The sequence below is a fragment of the Malurus melanocephalus genome, unplaced genomic scaffold (assembly GCF_030028575.1).
Source record: "Malurus melanocephalus ecotype Western Australia unplaced genomic scaffold, MMel_1.1 scaffold_184, whole genome shotgun sequence".
Lineage (NCBI taxonomy): Eukaryota > Metazoa > Chordata > Aves > Passeriformes > Maluridae > Malurus > Malurus melanocephalus.
The window spans coordinates 1,061,061-1,080,394 of NW_026623416.1; the positions used below are offsets into that span (position 1 = coordinate 1,061,061).

General features: G+C 43.0%; 3 protein-coding genes across 8 annotated transcripts in view; 2 read left to right on the forward strand and 1 right to left on the reverse strand.

Moving 5' to 3' along the window:
* Positions 1 to 7,408, reverse strand: part of BDP1 (B double prime 1, subunit of RNA polymerase III transcription initiation factor IIIB) — a 50,809-nt gene extending 43,401 nt beyond the window's left edge. For 3 of the 4 annotated variants that reach the window (XM_057373065.1, XM_057373063.1, XM_057373066.1), the window contains exons 1-4: positions 7,142 to 7,408; positions 2,141 to 2,693; positions 1,376 to 1,482; positions 378 to 437 (exon numbers count right to left, since the gene is read on the reverse strand). In XM_057373065.1, coding sequence (XP_057229048.1) covers positions 378 to 437; positions 1,376 to 1,482; positions 2,141 to 2,693; positions 7,142 to 7,323 — 902 coding nt within the window. In that variant the 5' untranslated portion in view covers positions 7,324 to 7,408. The remainder of the gene's footprint in view (positions 1 to 377; positions 438 to 1,375; positions 1,483 to 2,140; positions 2,694 to 7,141) is intronic. The other variant, XM_057373064.1, reaches the window with a different exon arrangement.
* A 420-nt stretch (positions 7,409 to 7,828) lies between these two features.
* On the forward strand, positions 7,829 to 12,092 carry LOC130577590 (small EDRK-rich factor 1-like). Its single transcript, XM_057373073.1, has 3 exons — positions 7,829 to 7,907; positions 10,945 to 11,053; positions 11,577 to 12,092. Exons 1-3 carry the CDS (start codon positions 7,901 to 7,903, stop codon positions 11,647 to 11,649), a joined length of 189 nt encoding a protein of 62 aa, XP_057229056.1. The 5' UTR covers positions 7,829 to 7,900; the 3' UTR covers positions 11,650 to 12,092.
* A 1,681-nt stretch (positions 12,093 to 13,773) lies between these two features.
* On the forward strand, positions 13,774 to 19,138 carry LOC130577589 (survival motor neuron protein-like). Of its 3 annotated transcripts, none has more exons than XM_057373069.1 (9): positions 13,774 to 13,856; positions 13,975 to 14,046; positions 14,137 to 14,262; positions 14,544 to 14,744; positions 15,143 to 15,295; positions 16,289 to 16,360; positions 16,871 to 16,984; positions 17,905 to 17,990; positions 18,579 to 19,138. In XM_057373069.1, exons 1-8 carry the CDS (start codon positions 13,818 to 13,820, stop codon positions 17,959 to 17,961), a joined length of 834 nt encoding a protein of 277 aa, XP_057229052.1. In that variant the 5' UTR covers positions 13,774 to 13,817; the 3' UTR covers positions 17,962 to 17,990; positions 18,579 to 19,138. The 3 variants fall into 3 exon arrangements, with proteins under 3 accessions (XP_057229052.1, XP_057229054.1, XP_057229055.1); XM_057373071.1 differs by having other exon boundaries at positions 18,583 to 19,138; XM_057373072.1 differs by having other exon boundaries at positions 14,544 to 14,717.
* Positions 19,139 to 19,334: the final 196 nt, after the last annotated feature.

The window sequence follows — 19,334 nt, forward strand, 5'->3', positions numbered from 1 at the left end:
TACAATTTTTAAGAGCATAAGCAAAATACTGTTTTTATTTTAGTAACACTTATCTTAATAAGTGTTTTGAATTGCTGCTCACTGTGCTCAACATACAACAAATTGATGAACACCCAGCAATGCAACGCATTAAGCAATTAGTCAATAAGTGAAATCTCAAACCTGCTTATCATTCCATATTTCCATAAAATGGAAATATGCAAAAACACAACCTTGAAAATGAAATACTCTTTAACCATCCCACCCACCCAAATTACAATTTTTAGAAATATGGCTGTTACTGAAACACTAAAAAAATACCATCACTGTTAGCGTTATCACAGAAACAGCTTTTTTACACCAGAAACTTTTGACTAKGCTTCATCTTCAAGACTTACTCTTTCATTTGACTCAGTGCAGAAGTTTTTTCTGTTCTCTTTTCTTCTGCCAATGAAGACCTAGAATTTCATGAAAGGCTAGATGATTGTTCGTACAGACACATTTCTGCATTATTCTATAACACTGTCTTTTAGTGGACAATAGACAAAGAAACACAAAGCTTTTTTATTTCAATTCTTTGTAACACATCTAGATTTAAGTCTTAACTACACAACCACTACTACTAAATGAATTTTGCCATTTTTTGTACAAGCAAGACGAGAAAAGATATTTCAAGCAGAGATCCATTCTAAGGATAAAAGGAACGTGAGAGCATCTTGCTTGTTACCTCCTTAGGGACTACTCAATGTAAAAGAAAAAACAAGGGAAGTGATAAATAAAACACATGAGCACACAAACATTAACAAGCAGGTGATAACAGACAATACTAGAAAATTCATCTGCTACTAAGAGAACAGGACTTGGATAACTGTAGTTGTGTTCATGTGATTGCTTTTGGTAGTTGCAGGAAAAAGGCCCTGCTTGCCTTTGCCTGTAGCAGTCTGCAGCCAGCTGCATTGGTGTTCCCTGTATGCACCTCAGCCTTGCTATTGGTGAAACAGTGGAACAGCAGCAGCTACATCCACGCACATTGAATGTAAAGACCTCACAGGTCTTGCAGTGCATTTTGCACTTCAGCTCCTAGGAGAAATGCTTAACTTCCTGAGTCCACTAGATCTGACACGCAATTATAACATGACTAACAGCCTCACAGCAGGCAGCTGAAAAAAAAATCTACTATTCTGTATTTCCGCAGACATAAATCAACACTGGAGACAGGTTCAYCTTTGTGTATTTCAACAACTACACTAAGCTCCATTCTCACTTTGTACTAGAATTAAACAGATGTGAAAATGTCTAGAAGCTTTTGTTACCACTGCAACAACACAGTATTTAAGGATTRTGAAGGCCAAAAAATAATTTAACCAAAGGAGAGAGAAAAAAAGGCCATACTTACTTCATAGGATTGTTTTCTGGCAGATAGTATATCAAGTCTCTCATGGTCATTTTAGAACGATCTGGTGGAGAACGTCCTTCAATTACTGGAGGCCTGTGTTTCAACTTCTTCCAAAACAAAATTAAACAAAAGAAAACAACAAACACTTCGATTCACCCTAAAAGTATTTTACATTTCACAAATTATTATTGGTTTGTTTATAAAGTACCCCATTCATGGAATTTTGTTGTTCTCACACACACACCACTCCCAAGAACTAAAACAAAAYTATCTTAAAGGTGTTCCTTTCTCAGAGAGGGCATTATAGACCCTTAATCCACTTATSCTTTCAGAGGCATTCAATACCTGGCACAAGTTAAAAGTTACTCAAAGTTATGGAACTCTGAAAATGATCAACTTGAAAAAATATGAGACACGCCAAATAAAAGCTTCTTGCAGCACATTTCCCTGCTGTATGACCAACTGTGAAACTTTCAAAATTGGAATGCTGACTATAAAATAGTCACGGTGTCATCTCAAAAAGACTCATGGATCTAACCAAGTAAAAAGATACAAAATTCCTYATGAAATCTGTATTTTGAGGGAACAAAGCGCTGCTACTGCTAACAAACAGAATAAACACAGAGAGATTTATGAGGTATGACAGACTACTGGCAGTGAGCAGCTGATGATCATCAGAAAACACTACTGCAAAGAGGTAATGTATGCAAGGTGAATCACGTCTTGCCCTTCACAGATCAGCAATACTCAACACACAGGCCTTACCATCCGCTCTTTCTTCAGCTCTTCTTTAAGCATTTCTCTTAACTTCCGAGCTTTGAGGATCCTTTCACGGTCAGAACATATTCGCTTGACTTTCTCAGGAGAAGGTTTTTCAGGTAGCTTTTCCTCCTGTGTTCGTGATCTTTCCTGCGTTGGTCTCTCCTTGAGTGGAGAGGGTACATTCTTCTGCAAGCTATCATCATTTTTCTGAGCAGCTACACCAACAGTTTGCTCTTTGCTCACAGATTTTTTTAGTGGTGAAAACTGTGGCACTTGTGGCACAGGTGTTTTCTTCTCAGGAAGCATGGGAGACTTCACAGAACTTTCAACATTACTCTTTTCTGGTGGGGAAGGATCCTTCTGAAGTGAAGCACCACCATCAGAAACCTGTAATGTTCKCCTCTGCAGTTTTGGTGCAGAACATTGAGCAGATGATGGTCCAGCTCTGGGTTTGACAATATTTGGCATGGTGGAGATACGTTTTCTTCTCTGTGTAAGCATCTCCGCAGGTTTACTAGCTTCCCCAGCATTCTTTGAATTATCAGCCTTGTCATCGCTGGAAAATTTAAGAGAGTATTCTGAAGTACTTTACAGTGTCAAATTTGTTACTCTTACTTTCAAGGTGCATGTATGGGCCAATCTGTATAAACATCATGCTACAGGAAAGCATTAACACAGAACAAGTCATGCTAGGACCAACCTGTAGCTGGTACTTCCACATAAAATAATCAGCTATAAGAAATGGCATATTATTTTTTAATATTAATTACCAGTCAATAAGCTTGTAACAGTAATGCTTTCCTATCTTGCCATACTTTTTTTGGAAGGATCTCTCTTTTCAGCTGAAAATACCAATATCATAAAGCTTTATAAAAAATTACCCTCAAAACATAGGTAACATATGAAAAACATTTTAACAAAGCTGTATATAACAAGTAGTCTGATGACTTTTATTATAATAAACGTGAACATTCCTCTTATACATTTGCAAGCAGATGATATGTGACTTCCAGAAAAACTTTGACAGTCAAATTGCTGCTCACACTTAACTAATCAACAACTCTTAGTTTACCTGGAAAACTTTGCTGTGTAAGTACTTATATTATCACTTACACAGAAATAATTTTCAAAGTGCAAGTATAATTGCCACCCATTATGATCGTCCCAAATCTGCTGACTCCTCCAGTGTTCGCCTTCATGGCTCACAGTAAGACCGCAGTTTAATTATAACTGAGTCATAAAGGGTTTTTTTCAGTTTTAAGTTGGAACTATGCCTTTTTTCTGTACACAAGGACGACCACACCCATAGTTCATTTACACATTTTTTAAATGGTCAGAAGCAAATGGTTTTCAAGGAATATTTAAAAAGTATAAACATTGAGTGATTTTTTCAAAATTCTCTCCAGCTACTGTCTGTGATTCAGGCAAATGCTGTAAATGATTGTGTTTGCATTTAGCAGCCTCTGAATGTCTGAATCAATTCACCCCACACCTTGAATTCATACAATTTAAATTTAAATTTAAAAACAAAACATGCAAAAAAACCACCCACAAAAAGACAGAAATTACAATGCATGAAGAAGTGAATGCACACAAGAAAGTTCTGTCGGAATGTAAAATCAAACTCATCTGGTTATAGAGCACAAAGATTTTCTTTGCTGAGCACAGCAAATCAGGGCTCCTGGCTGCTGCGGAGCCAGAAAAAAAGGAGCGTGGAATAGCAGTGGGCCCTCCTTTGGACTCTTAACTTACAGAATCAATTAGATTGGGAAAGACCTCAGACATTTTTAACACACAACATCCCTGGGCAAAGAGTTGAGAGTGCCTATTACATGGTGCCTATTTGTTTTTGAAGGAGAACCTTGCACATTCCACTCAACATTAACTGTTCTTTGTACAGCAGGGGCTGGTGGAAAGTATTTAATTTGCCTTCTCCATACCACCTGTGTTCTCTGAAGTTTTTAATCAGAGTGTAACACTGGACTTCTAAACAGTTAAATACAATTTAACAGCAAGTCTATTAAAAATCAGAATTATCTTACACTTCTAAAATTTTCACTTCCCTCATAATTAACAAAACTTATTCAGTATATTGAAAATAAAACAGTGTCAAGTGACTGATGCTACAGACACAGACTTGAGTAGCTGTGAGTGAAGAGATCAGTGTCTGCCCCTCCACACCCCCTCACGAAGAAGTTGTAACTGCAATGAGGTCTCTACTCGGTCTCCTCCAGGCTGAACAGACCAAGTGACCTCAGCCCCTCCTCACACAGCTTCCCCTCAAGGCCCTTCACCATCTTCAAGTCCCTCCTTCGGACGCTCTCTAACAGCTCAATATCTTCTTTATGTTGTGTCACCCAGAACTGTCCCCAGCTCTCGAAGTGGGGCCGCCCCAGTGCGGAGCAGAGTGGGGTGGGGCAATCCCCTCCCTTGCCTGGCTGGCCCGATGCCCCCCCAGGACACGGGTGGCCCTCCTGACTGCCAGAGCACTGCTGGCCCATATTTAACTTGCCATGGACCAGGAATCCCAAATGCCTTTCCATGGAGCTTCTCTCCAGCCTCTTGCTTCCCAGTCTGACCACACATTCAGGGTTGCCCTATCCCAGGTACAGAAACCAGGATTCTTTCCCTTTTTRAACCTCATATGGCTGATGATTGGCCAGTCCTTTAATTTGTTGAGATCTCTCTGCATGGCCTCCCTATCCTCCAAGGAGTCAAAAGGTCCTCCCATTTTGTATCACTGACAACCTTACTTAATATATCTTTGAATTCTGTGTCCAAGTCATTTATGAAGATGTTGAAGAGCACAGRGCTGAGCATGAAGCCCTGTGGAACTCCATTACTGACAGGTAGCCAGTCTGATRTCACGCCATTCACTGTAACCCTTTGTGCCTGACCTGTGATCCAGGTGCTCAACCATCCTATGATGTATTRATACAGCTATGTGCTAGATATTTTGCCCAGAAGGAAGAATACTGTGAGAGCCAGTATCAAAAGCTTTACTGAAATCCAAAAAGATTACATCAACTAGCTTCTCTTGGTCAGCTAGGTGGGCTACCCCATTGGAAGGTTGTATGGTAAAGGTCTATTTTTTAGGCCACGATAACGTATCAGAGTGCCTTTCAGAATGGTACCGATATTTAGTTTTGAAACTTATAATTACGTTACACTGATGCACCTGTTAAATTACAAACACAAAAGCTTTAAACAAATCTGCTGAATAAGCAACAGTACCATCCAAATAGTAAAATAATAAACAGAAAAATAGTAAAAATGTCTTCATTTATAAAAAATCAGACAGCAAAAGATCCAGTAAGGAGATCACTGTAGCATACAAATTTTATAAATAATACTWGAAAGAATTACATCCTTAAAACAAGTAAATATGTAAAATACAAGTTGAATAAAAGGCAGCATGGGTTTCCTAAAGACATGCCATGTCAACTAGTCTGATACCTGAATTTCTAGCCACAGAAACAGAAGAATCCATGACTGCTTCATCATACTGTCATAAGCGACAAGCTTCAACTAAAAGAATAGAGGTATTAATAACAGATGCAAACCCAAATAYACAGAAGTAGTGTGAACATTGTTCTGAAGAACAATTATCAGATTAAGGAAATATCCTGAAAAACTGCTCTGTACTGATTTTGGTAGGGACAGAGTTAAATCCCTTCACAAGTAGCTTATGCAGTGCTGTTTCAGATTTGTGACACAATAGCGTTGATAGCACCTCCATGTTTTCACCTAATGCTGAGCAATGATTACGTAGCACCAGGATCTTTCTCACACTGGCCCACGACTGACCACACTGGGGATGGGCAAAAAGCTGGGAGGGGATGCAGCCAGGACAGCTGATCTCAAACAACYAAATAGTATCCCCACCCATGGTAGCCTGCTCCTCAGTAAAAGCTGGGGGAAGAAGGAAGAAAGAGGACATTTGGAGTTATGGCATTTTTCTTCTCAAGTAACTGTTACGAGTCACGGATCTCTTTGTTCCAGCAGGCAGCAAAACAGGTGCCTGATGATGGGAAGCGGTGAATGAATTCCCAATTTTGCTTYGCTTATCTATGTCTTTATCTACTAAACTGCCTCTATCTTGACACACCTTTCCTTGCTCTTTTGCCGTTTTGATTTCCTGCCCATCCCAGGAGGCTCAGAACGGCAGGGGTGTGGAGAAGCAACCAATAAACTGCAGAGGTTTTAGCGACCAGCCGGGCTTTATCCAGACAGGGAGGTTCSCAAGGACTGGTCCTAAGCCAAACTTTGCCATGTGCTTCCATTCCAATAAAAAGCAATTTAAAAACGARACACGCAAAAAAACCCACAAAAAGACAGAAATTACAATGCATGAAGAAGTGAACGCACATAAAAAAGTTCTGTAGGAATGCAAAATCAAACTCATCTGGTTATAGAACGCAAAGAATTTTTTTGCTGAGCACAGCGAATCAGGGCTCCTGGCTGCTGTGGAGCCAGAAAAAAAAAAAAAAAAGAGCATCGAACCGCAGTGGGCCCTCCTTTGCGCTCTTAACTTATAGAATCAATTAGATTGGGAAAGACCTCAGGATCGTCGAGTACAACCTATGACCCAACACCAACTTATCAACCAGACGCTAAATGCCGTGTCCAGCCTTTCTCTAAGGACGGTGACTCCAACACTCCCTTGGCAGCCCATTCCAATGTTATTCCAAGCACCTGCTGCACGTCCGCAGTGAACAAACGCGGGTTCAGCTTAGGCTGCGAACTCATCAAGCACCCACAAGTCCTTGTCTGAAAAGCACGTACGCGCTGTCACCGGGCACCGACCGCACGCGTCTTTCAGGTCTTCAGGACGAGCCAGCCTCAACCACGGCACTGACAACCAAAGACTAACAGGACACGACAACCTCCCGGTATGCGCCAGGTCCGGCCCTGCACAGGCCCATCCCGTTCCCGGGAACCCGAGGCCCGGTGGCGGCAGCGGCCCGGACACTGCCCCGCCAGGGTGAGTTCGGCGGGACTTACCTCTCTGCTCGCCGCGCGTCCGCCGATCCCGCCGCGGTCCCTGCTCTGTCCGCCGCCGGGGTTCCCGAGCCCAGGGGTTCCAGCGGCTCCGGGTCCGCCCCGCCAGCGCCGGTGTCGGKGGCGGCGGCCCTGCCCGGGGGCCGCACATTGGGCCGCACGGTGAGACGGGCCCGCCGGAACATGGCGGTGGCGCCGGGAGAAGCGCGCGCCCGCGCTCCCGCCCCCCCGCGAGCTCGGCGGCGTCAGCAGCACGCGGCGACGGCCCGGTAATGCCGCGAGCCCGGCCGGCTCACGCCGTGCCGCCCCGGCGGCGCGCCCCACGACGTCATCAGCATGCGCCGGACAGGAGAGGCGGAGCGGGAGGGGGAGTCAGTGCAGGGCGGTGCGTGACGCCGGAGCCGCCTGTAAAGCCCCAGCAGCTCCTCATCCGCTTTAGTTCAGCCGCCTCTGAGCAGCTCTTCAGGCGCCCGCTTCGCCCCCGAGCCCCGCTATTACACCAAACCCACCCCCATTTCTCCGTCACACCCGGGCCCGGGCAGACGCAGCGCTGCACCCCCGCGGGTCTCCCGCCCTCACGCGGCAGGCGGTCGGCGGCGCTCAGCCCGCTGATTGGGCTGGGCCCGCGCGGTGCCGTGACGTCAGCGGCCGGAGCTACCATAAGGGGCGGCGGCGGTGGGCGGGGCCTTGAGCGGCTCCTGTGGTGGCAGCGGAACGGTGCTCGCCGGCTGTAGCGGCGCTGCGCGGCCTCAGCGTCTCGCCATGACCCGTGAGTAACGGGGGAGCTGCTTCGGGGCCTGTCGGGTAGCGAAGTGGGGCAGCAGGACTCGGCCCGCCCTCCTGGTCGGCTCCAGGCATGGGCCCGACACCGAGGGTAGCCCGGCTGAGAGTCCTACCGGGGCCGGCCGTCGTGTGGGGCCGCTGCCGCTAATGGCGCATGTAGCGTCCTGCCGGTGAAATCCCGCCAGTGGTGAGTGCATGGGGATCAGGCTTCTTCCCACGTCCTGCCGCCGTCCGAGGCTGAAGGCGAAAATATTCTCCGCCTTCTGGCGTAGCAGTGCTGGCGGGACGGCTGTGGGGAGTTAAGGTGACGAGCGGCAGGACCAACAGCCGCACTGCATTTCAGTTCCGGCTGCCGCCCAGACTGGAAATAAAGGACTTTTATATCTGTGCTGAGTGTTGAATGCCGTGCCGCTTAACTTGTGGTTGATGAGGCTGTTAAAAGGGCAAGAGTACTTTGTAAATTATCACCGTGTTCAATGCTGACGAACAGCAGGGTTCATGTAAAATGGCGGAGAACTGTGAAGGGAACCCAGGATGCTCCGGCTTCCATGACTGATGGGATTGCTCCTGTGGCTTCTGCGTATTGAGCTAGGCAGTACAGAAACTCGTTATGTTTAACTGAGGTTGTGCTTTCACATTCACCCGAAAAAATGCACAGTTTTGAGGCTGGGCTTTTACTTTCAGCTATAAAATATGCAATTGCGAGGCCACAGTGCTGCTGAAGTGCAGCTGAAGATTTGGACGGTAAACAGTTTGTGCCCAGAACATGATCAAGAGGCACTTTTAGGATTTTTGTTGTTTGGTTTGTTTTTTTTCTGGAGTTGGAAGAGCAAGGATAGGTTGAACTACGATGTGTATCTTGCACAGGCAGGCTAGGATGGGRATGCTTGAGGAAAAATGCACAAAGGTGTATAAACAGAAAGGGTCTACTGGTCTTTTTGTGGCTGTTCATGCTTGAATTGCAGGAAGCTGAAATTTCTTCTGTTTCATGAAAGATTTATGTTGTTACTATAGAATGTAGAAAATACCACTGGTTCCCTTGAAGGTAGGGATACTCATCCCAGGTGAAGCAATGGGACCCAATAGTCCTTGGTAATATTTACTTGGAAGCAGGGACGGTACGCATAAGTTTCTCTTCAGACAGTTGTTTCGTACTCTGTGCTTTGTGTGCATTTTGTATTGCTCAGCTTTTGTACTTGCTCTGCTTAGTTGTTCCAGACACTTCTCAGTGATGCAACTGAGTTTTATTCCTAAACTTTAAACCTTACCATCTGTATGGAAAAACTSTGCAGAGCCAATGCTCAGTGTTTGCTTGGAAAATAAGGAAGAAGCTGAGGTTAAGGGTGGAGTGTATTTGCTCTTTAAGGAAATCTGTGAGGTTTGGGGTGGGAGTAATTCTGGTTTTAGCAATGTTTTTTTACTTCCTCTCTGTTTTCTTCATGATAAAAGAATTTTATTCTTTTTTAAGCACCATAGAAGAGCTCTTTCATTGCTGCCCAGTCGTTTGTATAATGTTCTTGCCTCCTGAGCACCACAGAACGCAGGAACCATTTATGGCCTGGAATGTGTCATCTGTTTATGAGTCATCAAGTTCTAATCAACACTAGTACTGCCAGGGACAGCTGGTTTATTTCATTTCTGAACAAAATGAACAAGCTGCCCTTCTTCTCAATGGACTTTAGGGACAAGATGCTAATGAGGGCGATAAGTAGAAGGTCTTTTGTTTTTGAAAAAGGCAGTACTTAATGCCCTGTCACAGATGAAAAATACCTTCCAAGGCAGGAGCAGCCCTTGGGAAGCAGCAGTCATAAGGGCTGTTTTCACTTGAGCTTCCAGCATGTCTTATGATGCAGTCCATATACTGTTGTGAAACATGCACAAATCCCTGCATCTGCAGGGTTGCTTTTGTCTACTTGTTGACATGGCAGCTACCTTTGTCAGCTCAGAAATGGTGTGGGCATGAAGTGCTGATCATATGAGTAGGCTGTTCTTTAAMAGTGACCTAGTCCTAAACTGCTTTCATACACCAGAAATTACAGGCACCTGTGGATTGAGATCTCTGGCTTTGAGACTCGAAGATGGCATAGGCAGTCTTAAGACTGTAGAGAGACTGAAAAGAGACACAACAGAAATTATGGAGAGATAGAATTGTCGTTTTTGAGTATAAAAGAAGATGGTCATGTTTGCTCAACAGCACACATGATTATGGCTAGCATATCTGGAACAAGCTCAGTCCAAAAGAAGTAGACCAAGAAGTAGTACCAAGCCAGTGAACCAGTTCTGGGAGGTTGGAGCAAATTAGAAYTAAGGAAGAGAATACTGACGAAAGATGCAAAAGAGTTTGCTGTCGTGGTGTCTGTGCCTGGAAGACCCCAAGTACTTAGACAGAGAGCTGATAGTTTTGGTGTCATGCCCGCAGAAACTTCGTGTGATCAAAGAGATAGCTTTCCCCAGGACTACCAACAAGCTAGGAATGCAATCTGGTTTTGTGTCTTTATATATAAATAATTTTACTCTTCTCACTTTTGTTGAAAGTAATGTCAACCAGCTGCTAAGGCCCATATTTAAGTACTGCACTTGATTTCAAATTAGAATAGTCTTCTGAGGTCACCTCTTCAAAAGTATTTGAATGTAAGCAATTTTAATGCTGTTCTTTCAGTTTGAAATGAATTTGTAAGCTATATTGGGTGCTGGAATCTGAGAGTGGATGATTCCTCTTGCCTAGCCTATTGGTGCAGTGATCTTCCTTCAGTCTATTATGCTAAACTGCATTTTGGTTCTGTAAGGAGTATTAGAACTTCAGTCATCTTTTGAACATGACCTATAGAATTGTAAATGTGACAACTAAGAGGCTTTAATTTCTYCTGTTGTGCACTGGAAGAGGAGATGATCGTAGAAGATACGACCATACCAACTCTACAGACCACCTAACTGTACCACTTCTGTAATACACTTTTACCCAGGCAGACTATGTGGAAAAAAAACAAGTGGTAGTACTTGTTTAACTGTATATTATCTTGCAGGTGGGAATCAGCGTGAACTTGCCCGCCAAAAGAACCTGAAGAAAACTCAGGAGATCCACAAAGGCAAAAGGAAAGAGGATAGCTTGTCTGCTTCTCAGAGGAAACAGAGGTAAGATCTAGTAAAGCTGAGTAAATGTTTAGTCAGAAAAGAGGGGGGAAAGAAAGAATCCAGTGTTTTAGCTGACAGGGTATTTGAATACTTAGTTTTGATTCATTGTCCAATCACTTGCCAGAGCATAAACCATGGATGAAATTTTATTGTATCATTGTTAAAGAGATTTATTTTTTCTCAGTACCGTAAAGCTTTTTATGTTTTTTTTGAGCAGCTTTTTGCCTACAACAAGCAGGGAAAGRTTATGTAATACGTTCTTGATGATGTTTCATCCATTATGTCCTTTACTTCCAAAACTGAAAGAATGGTATGAGTTCTACTAATAAGTAAAATGCCTGCTTCAGTGGGGTAATGCATGCACTAAAAAAACAGAGGGTAATAGAAACAGTGTGCTCATGACTGAAAAATTTCTACTCATCTTTTTTTTTTCTTCCAGTGGTGATTACTAAAGCAAGGTGGGGGGARCCCTTAGAAGTATCATGAGCTAGTATCTGATATCCAAATTTTTTTTTCYTCACAGAGACTCTGAAATCATGCAGCAAAAGCAAAAAGCAGCTAATGAAAGGAAGTCTCTGCAAGCAGGAGCAAAATGAGCTGCCACTATGGAGAAGATAGATTGCSCTGATGAAGCAGAAGGACCTAGAAGAACATTCATAAAAGTGTCTGGCCATTAAATGATTAAACGTTTATCGTGCAGAGTTGTTCAAGTAGCATTAGTTAGAGTATTTTCTGGTTACTATAGGCCTAGTTGTCTGGAGTGCTCTTTCAGAAATGACTACACTCTTCTGCATGTGTATGAATAAAAGTACCAAGCAATAGCTTTATTTTAGCTTTTGCTGCAACTGTTAGTTTTACTTAGTGGTTCCAGTAATAGAATTTCTGAATCTACAGTTAGACCAGATTTGGTTGTCTGAATTCTCGAAAGTACTGCTTCATTCAGAATGGAACACACTTGTAAAATGTGCTTAACCTTGCAGAGGTCTTAACTGTAAATCTCATCTTAAAATATTTTTACAATAAAATGTTGCATGAAATACTTACTGATCTGAAATGGTTATGCTTGATAATTAGTTGATTTCTAAGAACTTACCAAGAACACAAGGAATGGATAGKGTTGTGGACAAATGCAGTACAGGAATGTAAGTGTAATATAAAGTATAAGCAAAATTTATAAGAAGTGTGTATTATAAGCAATATCACATGCAGCGTAAATCTGCCCTATTGGGAAAGATGCTTGTTGAGTTGTAGACCTTGTTGGTGTACAAAACTGACCGAGTCTAGTGCTGACTTAAAAAAGCTGCAGGYTTGATGTTAATGAGTTGCAATGTAAACAAATGTTGAAATTGTTACACCACTAAAATGGTTTGAAATCACTGCTTAACCCTGCCTCAGGAATAAAAGCTAGCATGAGAAACCTCAGCCCTTGCTTCACAGGCATGCTTGAGAGTGTTGTGTACTGACCAGGGAAAACTATTAAGGAAGTTTTCCTGTCTGACCATCCACGAGCCRCTCTGGCAGTCACATTGGCACCACCTGAGCTGGGATTGAAGCTGCCTCACAGCTACACTCACCACATTGACACAGCCAAGCCAGGATTGCTTACTAGCTCAACCTCAGGTTTACCATWGCAGAATCTCAGACATCCCGACCTTAATATTCAATGTTGGTGCAATAACTAAATAAAAGAATAGCAGCTCCAGCTGGTGCCTCTGAGGAGGGACCCTGAACAAAGAAACTTTTGGGCATTCATAGCATCACAGTGTAAGCGTGGGTCCTTGGCTCCTGCTCTTGTTTCAGTTCCCTGGCTGGTGCCACAGGTCCCTGTGCCCTTTGCTGTGCAAAGGGTCGGCAGTTCATGGCCTCTTSCCTTGGGCTRCCACTGCAGCTGGATCCGGTGCTGGCTGCACTGGATGTGTTCCTCAGCAACTGTTTTCAGTTGGAGACAGCCTTGAGGCCTTTGCTTGTGTAAGCTCTGTTTAGTCTACGTGCAGCCATTTATCGATAAGCTGGCACAGCTTGAGGARGGCTATGAACGGAAAATGTTGCTGGTGCTGCAGCAACAAAGAAAATGTTTCTCACGTGCAGCTGGTGAGAAATTAGGCAAATTCACAGAATCACAGAATTGTTAGTGYTGGAAGGSACCTGTAGAGATCATCCAGTACAAGTCCCTTGCCAATGCAGGCTCACCTGGAGCAGATGATACAGGAACGTGCCCCGCTGGGGTTTGAACGTCTACAGGGAGGGAGRCTCCTGATGTCCCTGGACAGCCTGTTTAAGTGCTCTGCCACTATGAACGTAAAGAAGTTCTTTGTCATGCTGAGGTGGGAACTTCTTGYGTTACAGTTTATGGCCTCATCTTGTCACTGGGGCACCACTGAAAAGAATCTGGCACCATCCTCTAGGGACCCCCTTAGRGACTATTTATATGTATTGATGAGATCCCCTCTCAGTCTTCTCTCCTCTGGACTGAACAGGCTCAGCTCCCGCAGTCTCTCCTCCTACGAGARACGCTCCAGACCCCAAATCATCTTTGCGACCCTTTGTTGGAGCCTTTCCAGTAGCTCCTGGTCTTTCTTGTACTGAGGAGGCTGGCACTGGACGCAGCCGCTGGCTGTCCCCGGTCATCGGTGTGGCTGATCCCGCCCCGCCAATTCCCGCGGGGGCAGCCCCGGYGCATCCGGGCGGGCCCGCGCGCTGGCCACGCCTCTTCCGGGCGGCGGGGCGGGCTCGCGGCTCGGCGCGTGCGCAGCGGCGCGCGGCCATGGCGGACGCGGTGCTGTTCCGGCGCGGCACCGGGCAGGTGGGAACGGCGGGAGCGGGAACGGGAACGGGAACGGGAGCGGGAGCGGGAACGGGAACGGGAGCGGGAACGGGAGCGGGGCCTTGCCATGGCGCTAAGGGGTCTGTGCCCTCCGCAGAGCGACGACTCGGACATCTGGGACGACACGGCCCTCATCAAGGCGTACGACAAGGCGGTGGCCTCCTTCAAGGTAAGGGGGGATCGGCGCGGCCGTGGCCGGATCCTGGAGCTGAGCCCGCTGGGTTGGTATTTATTGGTTTTCTCCTTTCTCTTCCCGAAGAATGCCTTGAAAAATGGGGAGGGCTCGGAGCCTTCAGACAAGCAGGAGCAGCGCCTGGTGATAAAGAGGAAAAACCATAAAAAGAACAGAAATAGAAAGAAGAGCAGCACACCGCCTTTGAAACAGGTTGCCTCACACGTACATGCCAGTGGTGCTCGTACTGTATATTGTATTTCGGTACTCAGAAGCAGCTGCTTCATCACCTTGAAAGTAACATTTTGTGGGAGTGTCTGGGGTGATAATGCTATAACCATTATTTTTAGGTTACACAGAGGAATTTCACTACATACTAAGAAAACACTGTAGGTGGSATCCATGTTTCTGAACAAACAGTATTTTAGGAAAGGGCACCTTCTGTCTGACTGCTGGTATAGATACTTACACGATTCTCTTGCTTCTTATTGCAGTGGAAGGTTGGTGACAGCTGCAATGCTGTTTGGTCTGAGGATGGTAATTTATACCTAGCCACTATTGCCTCCATCAACCAGAAGAGAGGCACGTGTATTGTCACTTACACGGGATATGGAAATCAGGAGGAGCAGAACCTGTCTGATCTACTTCCTCCAACCAGCGATGAAACAGTAAATGGGATGGGGCATTCTGGGGAGGTGAGGGACTTTTTCATTCTTTGATAATGAAATGGGAAAGTGGGAGAATGAGCTTCCTTTAGTATGTCTGGTGGCACTGCTGTTGTTCAGAGAGAGAAGCAATACACAATTCTGCTGTAAACAGACACAAGCTGATGGAGGGAATGAAAGCATCCCTTTACCTCTTGAGCTCAGCATGRAAGAAAGGGTGGGGACAAGAAATTCACCAGTGAAAGATAACATAGCTAAAATGGTGWGCAGGTAAAGTTACTCCTTGGATAACTGGGAAGAATCCAGGAGGACTGGGAGGGCTAGAGAGAGGGAAGGATGTGACTGGTAATTTCAAAGTTTTTTCATATTAAAATTGTTTATTGTAATTCCTGTTCAGTGTATTTCATAAAAATGTCTTGGTCTTCTAGAATGAGAATGAGACTCCATATTCAACAGATGAAAGTGAAAAATCTTTCCAGTCACCCCGAAACAAAAATAACTGCACAAAAGCAAGATTCTCCCCTCAAAACCTACRATTTCCCACACCACCACCACCACCACCAATCCCAGGCCTAGGAAGGGTAAGCTTAACCTTGATTGAAATAATTCATATACCCTTGTTAAGCCTGGTATAACTGAATCTTGACACAATTTGGTGGTACTTACCATTGCCTAGAATTTAATTAACAGCATTTTGAGAATAGATGTACAGATATGCATGTTAATATCAGTTGGTCTGCCATTTTCTAATAATCTGGCCATAGCATAGCCCTTCTGCAGTGCTGCTGTCCAGTGAGGAGAACCTTCTGCTCCTTAGCTAACACTTGTTTTCCAGTTGCCTTGTAACTCAAAAGTGGGGTATCCTTCCTGGATTCTAGTGGTGTAGTTAATGATGGTGCTGTTGCTGTACTAAGATTTCACTTCACAGGACTTTGAAGGCATTGAAAGTGATGTCCAAATGTTGTGGAGCCTCTCTTTTGATTTGTAGCTTCTCTTTTGAATTAGGAGTGAATGGGRTGTTGATACATCTTTCAGTTTTCCTGTTGTGTAGGAGTCTAAGTAATAGTGCAGTTGAACTCAGCATTATGTTTTCTAAGTACTACTGTTTTTCAAAATCACTTTATAATATTTTATCTTCTTTTTCTTTCATATCTGTAGTTTTGTATCTAAGATCTTTATTTAAAGACATTGACCAGCATAATGGAATTTAGTCAACTTTTGCTCAAGCCACACGGGACCATAGAAATCATGTTTGCCTGTGTAATTATTTGACGTGTTTCTTCCTTTTTTAGTGTGTAACCACTGATTTCCACTTAGGAAAACTTAAAAAATGCTGTTATTAACCAGAACCCTGTTYCAGTAGTGTTTACCTGAGTGACACAAGTAATCTAAGTTGTACTGTACTCAAGTTATGGAGTGTGCTACAGAAACAGCTACTGGGTATATTTTCATTTAATTGCTGGGGGTTGTTGTCTGTTGTTTAAGGTGTGTGAATTGTTCCACATAATTCTCTTAAGTAAAATCCTAATACCAAAAATTCCCTTTTTGTTGTTCCACTTTTTTTTCCCATGTAGCCTGGATCAAAATTCAAGCCACCTCCATCATTTTTATCTTGCTGGCCCCCACCCTTYCCAGCAGGACCACCGGTGAGTGGAATGGGGAGGACAACAGAGATAAGTATTGGTGATTTCAAGTTTTTGCACTGAATGTGCTCGCTATCTGTGTTTTTAGAACACATTTGTTTTGTCTGTATTTTTCACGTATTTGTTAAACATTCAGTTACAAATATTGAGATAATCCAAGGTACAAGATCTGACCTTCACTCATATCTGTGACAGTGAAGCTGTTGGTAAGAACATCAAGGGGAAGATTGTTTGAAGAGACTAYACTTCATATCAACAGCATTTCACTGTGGATACTTGCCCCTAATAACACTTTCTGTGTACAGTTAAGCTACAGGAGTCTTGTTTTTCCCAGTCTTTGGAAATCACATGAGTTCCAAAAACAACATATCCTTTGACTCCTTTTTAGAAAACACATTTCAGATATGTTCCTATTTTTCAGCTTTATATTTTAATCTTGTAGAATTGGTTGCTCTGCTCTCTAACCTGGACAGACCCTGTTGAAACACAGACATTTCTTTTTTCATTTCCTAGTTGATTCCTCCTCCTCCACCACCCATGAGGCCAGACTCTGCTGAGGATGACGAAGCATTGGGGAGCATGTTGATAGCCTGGTACATGAGCGGTTACCACACTGGATATTACCTGGTACGTGCTGCTGTGGTTTTGAGGTGTCTTAGTAATCCTGCACTGCTGTTGGTGCTCCTGCAGCAAGAGGTTAGATAGGGAGGGCTCCTTTTTTTTTTGCTCTAATTTTCGATTGCTACCTATATGGGTGTTTTGTATTGTATAAATATTGTCATGGAGTAGAATTTTCATGAGCCAGCACATGCATATATATACATATACACTCATATATACACACACACACACACACACAGATACATACATACATACATACATACATATATATATATATATATATATGCCATTTTAGTATTTTATTCCACTGGAGGGGTCTCGTCAGGTACTTCTAGAGCCACTGTTTTATAGCCATCCTAAAACAACCAATTCTGTCTGGAGTAAATATGTTTATTTTTCAATAGTCTTCTATGTATTTTGTTTCAGTAGCAGTGGTAGTATCACATTTAAGATCACATTTGACATTTTTGCAGAGATTATTAATCAGTAATTGTTTCATGTCATTGTGAAGGCCCAGTAAAAGCTGTCAGCATAATTGGGAAAACCTGCGACTTTTAGTGATTACATTTTCTTCTGCACACTTACGAAGAAAGCAGATGATGCAATGAACACTTTGCACTGAGGAATTTGGAAAGGGAGCATTTGGTGTCTCAGATATATATAATTATGGATTGCTTTAATTTACTTTCAATTGAAAAAGAAATATATATTAGGAATTATTCTGTATAGCCTCTCATTTGAAAGAAGACATGYAGTTTGGCTTTTGTCCTTTCTAAACTGCCCATTTTCTGATTTCCAAAGAGAGTAAAAAGCTATTCATGACTTGTAGAGGACTGAAAAAGGTTGTCCAGAAATAYTTTTGTTATGCGAAAAGCTTTTATTTTCATGTTGGCAAAACCAAGATTTTACCAAATTGTATCCTGTAGGGTTTAAAACAAAGCCGAATGGAAGCAGCATCAGAGAGACAAACGCATGCAAAATAACTGAACATTCATCGTTGTTCTGAAAGACTGTAAGTATTGCAGCTTTGTGGTAAATGAAGATACTGTCAAGTTCTGAACTCCTTTCAAAAACCCCTTGGCTATGGGACTTTCTTCCACTCTTCCGGCTCTCTGTAAAGACTGCTTCTGCCAGCACTAATCCCTCCTTTGCTTAGGGGCTGTGGAATTGTATTTTCGTGGCTAGAATGAAGGAAAGTATTTATTGCTCTGATGAGAGTTTTAACTACAGCATCTGTCTACATCAGTGCGGACTATTTGAATTATTAATGGTTCATAGTGGGCTATTTTGGGAACAAAAGGTTGTAAGTGAAATGCAGTTTTTTCATTGTGTTTCCTTACACAGATGGGATGGTGAGTTGTAGCTAAATTCAGTACAAGCAGTTCTGTTCTCAGTACTTCAGTACTCATGCTTTTATTTGAAATGCTTTGTTCAGAATTCTCCAATATGTTATTCACTTCCTTATAAAACAAAACTATTCTCCTGGGGAATTGTTTTCTGATTTTCTCTGATAACATGTAATTTCTGTGCAGTTGAGTAATTCTTTGTGTGTTTAAAAACAAAAAGCTCTTTCATACTAATTTTTGCTTCTTTTTTTAAGCCAGGTACAAATCTTTTCCCCTGAGAACTGTATATCACTTATGCATTGGTGGTTGGTGGTGAAGAGCTGAATTTTATCAAGACCATTAGTCATAACATTTTCTTAACACTGAGCTGTCCCTGTTAATAAAAAAATAACTTCAGAGTAGTAATTAAATGTGCATTGAAATGAACTATTTCTTAGACCTCTAGTCAAATGTATTTTGCAAGCACTGCAGCAACAAAATATTTTTTACTTCCCTGAGGCAATTTCAAGTCTTCTGATAGATTTAACTCTTTTGAACCCATGTATTAGATTTCATTTCTCTCTCAACRTTTCTTGCGTTCCTCAGACTTTTTGTCTGAATGACAGCACCAGAACTATTGATTATGGTATCCTCTTTCAGGAGAGAGCTGTGGCAGCAATGTGTGTGCTGGTGGCACTGACATGGAAAACATGTACTGTCATAGTAAAATGAACATCTTACAGGTCTGATTAGAATAATGAAATATGACAGATGGTTTCAGGCAAGCTATTGTCTTGTTTCAAATCTGTGAATAAAATACTTTTTAAACTTTGAATTTAGAGATGTGGTTTGTTTTGGGGTGTTTTTAAGCTTCCATCGGCCGCTCTCAACTGGATGATCAGCTGGAATACACCAAAAAATCTTACTGTGTGGCCTTTTTCTGAGTGCCATGATGGAAAGCRAATTAGGGAAATCCTGTGGAAAGGTAATGGTAAGTATGGAGATAAATTCAGCCATGCACTATAAGGGCT